This window comes from Bufo bufo, chromosome 5 (genome assembly GCF_905171765.1).
Source record: "Bufo bufo chromosome 5, aBufBuf1.1, whole genome shotgun sequence".
Taxonomy (NCBI): Eukaryota; Metazoa; Chordata; class Amphibia; order Anura; family Bufonidae; genus Bufo; species Bufo bufo.
In genome coordinates, this window is record NC_053393.1 from 565537164 (window position 1) to 565544500 (window position 7337).

Consider the following 7337-nt stretch of genomic DNA (forward strand, 5'->3'; position numbering starts at 1 on the left):
GACCGCTCTTACAGTACAGACCTCCGCAGTGTGACCGCTCTTACAGTACAGACCTCCGCAGTGTGACCGCTCTTACAGTACAGACCTCCGCAGTGTGAGCGCTCTTACAGTACAGACCTCCGCAGTGTGACCGCTCTTACAGTACAGACCTCCGCAGTGTGACCGCTCTTACAGTACAGACCTCCGCAGTGTGACCGCTCTTACAGTACAGACCTCCGCAGTGTGACCGCTCTTACAGTACAGACCTCCGCAGTGTGACCGCTCTTACAGCAGAGACCTCCGCAGTGTGACCGCTCTTACAGCACAGACCTCCGCAGTGTGACCGCTCTTACAGTACAGACCTCCGCAGTGTGATCGCTCTTACAGTACAGACCCCCGCAGTGTGACCGCTCTTACAGTACAGACCCCCGCAGTGTGACCGCTCTTACAGCACAGACCTCCGCAGTGTGACCGCTCTTACAGTACAGACCTCCGCAGTGTGACCGCTCTTACAGTACAGACCTCCGCAGTGTGACCGCTCTTACAGTACAGACCTCCGCAGTGTGACCGCTCTTACAGTACAGACCTCCGCAGTGTGACCGCTCTTACAGTAGAGACCTCCGCAGTGTGACCGCTCTTACAGTACAGACCTCCGCAGTGTGACCGCTCTTACAGTAGAGACCTCCGCAGTGTGAGCGCTCTTACAGTACAGACCTCCGCAGTGTGAGCGCTCTTACTATAGAGACCTCCGCAGTGTGACCGCTCTTACAGTACAGACCTCCGCAGTGTGACCGCTCTTACAGTACAGACCTCCGCAGTGTGACCGCTCTTACAGTACAGACCTCCGCAGTGTGACCGCTATTACAGTACAGACCTCCGCAGTGTGACCGCTATTACAGTACAGACCTCCTCAGTGTGACCGCTCTTACGGTACAGACCTCCGCAGTGTGACCGCTCTTACAGTACAGACCTCCGCAGTGTGACCGCTCTTACAGTACAGACCTCCGCAGTGTGACCGCTCTTACAGTACAGACCTCCGCAGTGTGAGCGCTCTTACAGTACAGACCTCCGCAGTGTGACCGCTCTTACAGTACAGACCTCCGCAGTGTGACCGCTCTTACAGTAGAGTGTTCTGTATTTGGACCGTGTGTATTTTTATATATGTTGAGAATCGGGTCGATGAGTTGGAGCTGGAACGTGCCGCTTTATTCTGTTTTCATTCATTACGGATGAGCGCCATTTCTTGGCTCCGAATATTGGGTTATTATTTGAGCAACGCCAGAAGGACCTAGAAATGTCGGTGCTGTGGTGCGCCACCGCCTCCTGCGTGGATCGAGGGAACGCCCCGATCCCTGCCTTCCATGTGATAATATGGTGGTGGCCGCTGTGAAGTGCAGTAATTCTCTGCTTCTTCTCCACACAGAACCGGAGGAGTCTTTCGGCTTCGTGATCGTCTCGCTGAGTGGTCAGACTTGGCATTTCGAGGCATCTCTCTATGAGGACCGTGAGCTTTGGGTCCAGGCCATTGAGAGTCAGATTTTGGCGAGTCTTCAGAGCTGCGAGAGTACGAAAAATAAGGTATATTGAGAGTGCTGATAAAATACGGGATGGTGGCCTCCTCGGCTCCTCCATAATTAATCCTTCTTCTTTTCTTCCAGACACGTCTCGGCAGTCAGAGCGATGCCCTCGCCATCCAGTCTATACGGAGCGTTAGAGGAAACAGCCTGTGTGTAGACTGTGACACAGCGAGTGAGTCCTCTCCGGCCATGTCTTAGATCTGTAGTGTCCACACTGTATAGATCTCCCGGGAGCCGGTGTCCACACTGTATAGATCTCCCGGGAGCCGGTGTCCACACAGTATGGATCTCCCGGGAGCCGGTGTCCACACTGTATAGATCTCTCACGAGCCAGTGTCCACTCTGTGTAGATCTCCCGGGAGCCGGTGTCCACACTGTATAGATCTCCCGGGAGCCGGTGTCCACACTGTATAGATCTCTCACGAGCCGGTGTCCACACTGTATAGATCTCTCACGAGCCGGTGTCCACACTGTATAGATCTCCCGGGAGCCGGTGTCCACTCTGTGTAGATCTCCCGGGAGCCGGTGTCCACACTGTATAGATCTCTCACGAGCCAGTGTCCACTCTGTGTAGATCTCTCACGAGCCGGTGTTCACACTGTATAGATCTCTCACGAGCCGGTGTCCACACTGTATAGATCTCCCGGGAGCCGGTGTCCACACTGTATAGATCTCTCACGAGCCGGTGTCCACACTGTATAGATCTCCCGGGAGCCGGTGTCCACACTGTATAGATCTCCCGGGAGCCGGTGTCCACACTGTATAGATCTCCCGGGAGCCGGTGTCCACACTGTATAGATCTCCCGGGAGCCGGTGTCCACACAGTATGGATCTCCCGGGAGCCGGTGTCCACACTGTATAGATCTCTCACGAGCCAGTGTCCACTCTGTGTAGATCTCCCGGGAGCCGGTGTCCACACTGTATAGATCTCCCGGGAGCCGGTGTCCACACTGTATAGATCTCTCACGAGCCGGTGTCCACACTGTATAGATCTCTCACGAGCCGGTGTCCACACTGTATAGATCTCCCGGGAGCCGGTGTCCACTCTGTGTAGATCTCCCGGGAGCCGGTGTCCACACTGTATAGATCTCTCACGAGCCAGTGTCCACTCTGTGTAGATCTCTCACGAGCCGGTGTTCACACTGTATAGATCTCTCACGAGCCGGTGTCCACACTGTATAGATCTCTCGGGAGCCGGTGTCCACACTGTATAGATCTCCCGGGAGCCGGTGTCCACACTGTATAGATCTCTCACGAGCCGGTGTCCACACTGTATAGATCTCCCGGGAGCCGGTGTCCACACTGTATAGATCTCCCGGGAGCCGGTGTCCACACTGTATAGATCTCCCGGGAGCCGGTGTCCACACTGTATAGATCTCTCACGAGCCGGTGTCCACACTGTATAGATCTCTCACGAGCCGGTGTCCACACTGTATAGATCTCCCGGGAGCCGGTGTCCACACTGTATAGATCTCCCGGGAGCCGGTGTCCACACTGTATAGATCTCCCGGGAGCCGGTGTCCACACAGTATGGATCTCCCGGGAGCCGGTGTCCACACTGTATAGATCTCCCGGGAGCCGGTGTCCACACTGTATAGATCTCCCGGGAGCCGGTGTCCACACTGTATAGATCTCCCGGGAGCCGGTGTCCACACAGTATGGATCTCCCGGGAGCCGGTGTCCACACTGTATAGATCTCCCGGGAGCCGGTGTCCACACTGTATAGATCTCCCGGGAGCCGGTGTCCACACTGTATAGATCTCTCACGAGCCGGTGTCCACACTGTATAGATCTCCCGGGAGCCGGTGTCCACACTGTATAGATCTCCCGGGAGCCGGTGTCCACACTGTATAGATCTCTCACGAGCCGGTGTCCACACTGTATAGATCTCCCGGGAGCCGGTGTCCACACTGTATAGATCTCCCGGGAGCCGGTGTCCACACTGTATAGATCTCTCACGAGCCGGTGTCCACACTGTATAGATCTCTCACGAGCCGGTGTCCACACTGTATAGATCTCTCACGAGCCGGTGTCCACTCTGTGTAGATCTCCCAGGAGCCGTGTTTTTGATGGGGCTATTAAATGGTACTGAAGAGGTCACTGGGAGCAGTCACCTGGTTGGATTTTGGATTTTTTTGAGGTCAACCATCAGGAAAAACTGCAATAGCAATGCTAGCAGGATCCAGAGAGGAACCATGGTGTTAGCAGGGTCACAGGTAGCAGTCACCCCCAGCCTGGGGGTCTCATTGTGTTGGATATAACTGCCCTCACTTCTCTCCCTTCCTTGTAGATCCAGACTGGGCAAGTCTGAACTTCGGAGCTCTGATGTGTATCGAGTGCTCTGGGATCCATCGTAACCTTGGGACTCATTTGTCTCGTGTGCGGTCTCTTGATTTGGATGATTGGCCAGTGGAGCTTACGATGGTCATGATGGCGATTGGGAACAGTCTGGCCAATGCCGTGTGGGAGCACTGTACAGAGGGTTATACCAAGCCGAGCCTCGAGAGCTCCAGGTCAGTGCCGTCCAAGAATCTGAGGTGGTAAGACGAGACCCGCTCACAGCCCAAGGGAGTGGCCCCCATTACTTGTATGTAGTCCAGGTGATGCAGGATTGGAGGCCTTGTGGCCAGAGTGAAGCTTTACCTTGGAGAGGGCAGCAGTATTTGGCCGGGTTTATGGGCAAACGCTGGAAGAACCCATGGCTTCCCCTTATCTCTGATGTCTGGGACTCAAGTAGGGGCTCCAGGGTCGCATGCGGTGACTGTGGAGATGATAGGTGATGCTCTCCAGGCAGGGGGCCACCATTTGTCCTCGGTTTACTAGATCTTGGGGCATAGATAGGAGAACAAATTTCACGTTGCGACTCCTGATGCAGCCTGAGAGATGACGGGTGTCAGTCCAAGCAATTTCAGAGAATTAAGTGGCAGTTGTCAGGCAGCCGAAGCAGCGTCCAGGGTAGACTTTCCCCAGGACTACAAAAATATGGCTGCCTGTCCACTGGATGCATGTGGTACTGCAGCTCAGCCAGAGTCGCTGCAGTACCAGGTGCAACCTGTGGACAAGTGTGGCAGTGTGTGAGGAAAGCGGACATGTTTATCAATCCTTTACACCTCTCAACCATGAATCCTGGTCCCTTGTATGATGTGTACAAGCCTCTCCCCTACACAGGTACCACCCATATCTACAATCCCCTCCCCCGCACAGGAACCACCTATATCTACAATCCCCTCCCCCACACAGGTACCACCCATATCTACAATCCCCTCCCCCGCACAGGAACCACCCATATCTACAATCCCCTCCCCCGCACAGGTACCACCCATATCTACAATCCCCTCCCCCACACAGGTACCACCCATATCTACAATCCCCTCCCCCGCACAGGTACCACCCATAATATCTACAATCCCCTCCCCCACACAGGTACCACCCATAATATCTACAATCCCCTCCCCCACCCAGGTACCACCCATATCTACAATCCCCTCCCCCGCACAGGTACCACCCATATCTACAATCCCCTCCCCCGCACAGGTACCACCCATATGTTCAAGCCCCTCCCCTACACAGGTACCACACATAATATCTACAATACCCTCCCCCGCACAGGTACCACCCATATCTACAATCCCCTCCCCCGCACAGGTACCACCTATAATATGTTCAAGCCCATCCCCCACACAGGTACCCCCATAATATGTACAAACCCCTCCCACACAGGTACCCCCATAATATGTACAAACCCCTCCCACACAGGTACCCCCATAATATGTACAAACCCCTCCCACACAGGTACCCCCATAATATGTACAAACCCCTCCCACACAGGTACCCCCCATAATATGTACAAACCCCTCCCACACAGGTACCCCCCATAATATGTACAAACCCCTCCCACACAGGTACCCCCCATAATAGGTACAAACCCCTCCCACACAGGTACCCCCATAATAGGTACAAACCCCTCCCACACAGGTACCCCCCATAATATGTACAAAATGCACACAGTGGCCCTCTCTAATGTGTACTAGCCCCTCCTCCACACAGGTGCCCCCCATTATGTATATGGCCTCCCCCACACACAGGTGCCCCCTATAATGTGTACTAGCCCTTCCTCCACACAGGTGCCCCCCATTATGTATATGGGCCCCCCCACACACAGGTGCCCCCTATTATGTGTAGGAGCCCCTCCTCCACACAGGTGCCCCCCATTATTTATATTGGCCCCCCCACACACAGGTGCCCCCTATAATGTGTACTAGCCCCTCCTCCACACAGGTGCCCCCCATTATTTATATGGGCCCCCCTACACACAGGTGCCCCCTATAATGTGTACTAGCCCCTCCTCCACACAGGTGCCCCCCCATTATGTATATGGGCCCCCCCCACACAGGTGCCCCCTATAAATGTGTAGTAGCCCCTCCTCCACACAGGTGCCCCCCCATTATGTATATGGGCCTCCCTACACACAGGTGCCCCCTATAATGTGTAGTAGCCCCTCCTCCACACAGGTGCCCCCCCATTATGTATATGGGCCTCCCTACACACAGGTGCCCCCTATAATGTGTAGTAGCCCCTCCTCCACACAGGTGCCTCCCATTATGTATATGGCCGGCCCCCTATAGTCGCTGTGCACTTCAGCCGCTCCGGACTCCTAGCGCCAGGACTGGGTTGACTCCGCCCACTCTCCAGTGCTCAGAAGTCTGTGTTCAGGAAGTAGCTGGTGCACATGAGGCATCATGGGAACTTCCTGATGGGACTTCTACGCTCCCATCTCTCAGACCTGATCAGCACTGGTGTAACATGCGGGGTCACCCAGCAGCTCTCCTTTACCATACGTGTCCGTAATCGCCCCCGACAGTCAGGGCCGCCTCTAGTCCCCGCTCTTACCCACATGGAGCCTCCTTGACTGCTCCCTATTGTAGCCTCTGATCCTGTCTGCACCCTCCCCCGTCTCATGAAGTAACGGCCGTCCATACTGACTTGTGATGCAGGGAAGAGAAGGAACGTTGGATCCGGGCAAAGTACGAGCAGAAGTTGTTCTTGTCCCCTCTGCCGGCATCTGATGTGCCTCTTGGACAGCAGCTGTTACGGGCTGTGGTGGAGGATGATTTACGGATGGTGGTCACACTGCTCGCACATGGGACCAAGGAGGAGGTGAACGAGACGTACGGCGATGGAGATGGGCGATCGGCTCTTCATCTGTCTGCGGCCATGGCCAATGTTGTGTGCACACAGCTCCTGATCTGGGTGAGACAGCGAGGCCATCAAGTTGGGCTACAGACCGACCTATCACCCGGTACTTACACCTGTCTTTCCTCTTTTTATAGTATTCCGTTGATGTCAAGAGTTGTGACGCACGGGGGTTGTCACCGCTGGCGTACGCCCGTCGGGCAGGCAGTACCGAGTGCGCTGACATTCTCCTCCAGTATGGCTGCCCCAATGACCACTGCAGTCCAACCCCAGCTCTTTGATTCCCAAGGACTGGATCTCCATACTGTATGACTTGGGCAAGTCTCCTTGGCTTCCAAGCTTCACCTGGGACCTCTGTGATCAGGGCACGTTCTCTCATTGGTGACTTGGCTCTGGCAGCCATTTGTAACTCCTTTTAGAGAAGATAATCCTCCTCAAATCTCAGGATACAGAATGTTACCTCCCAAGTCTCCATCATGCTACCTTCCTACGTTGCGAAGCCTTCATCATTTCTATCATGGACCTTTGTTGGTGGGCAGATATGTCTCATGAAGCTGTCCAATCAACACTCGTATAAATAATTGTATG

General features: G+C 54.7%; 1 protein-coding gene across 4 annotated transcripts in view; it reads left to right on the top strand.

The window, feature by feature from the left end:
- Positions 1-7071, top strand: part of AGAP3 (ArfGAP with GTPase domain, ankyrin repeat and PH domain 3) — a 206017-nt gene extending 198946 nt beyond the window's left edge. For 3 of the 4 annotated variants that reach the window (XM_040431801.1, XM_040431798.1, XM_040431800.1), the window contains 5 exons: positions 1403-1557; positions 1638-1728; positions 3847-4069; positions 6551-6806; positions 6887-7071. In XM_040431801.1, coding sequence (XP_040287735.1) covers positions 1403-1557; positions 1638-1728; positions 3847-4069; positions 6551-6806; positions 6887-7030 — 869 coding nt within the window. In that variant the 3' untranslated portion in view covers positions 7031-7071. The remainder of the gene's footprint in view (positions 1-1402; positions 1558-1637; positions 1729-3846; positions 4070-6550; positions 6807-6886) is intronic. The other variant, XM_040431799.1, reaches the window with a different exon arrangement.
- The last annotated feature ends 266 nt before the right edge of the window (positions 7072-7337 follow it).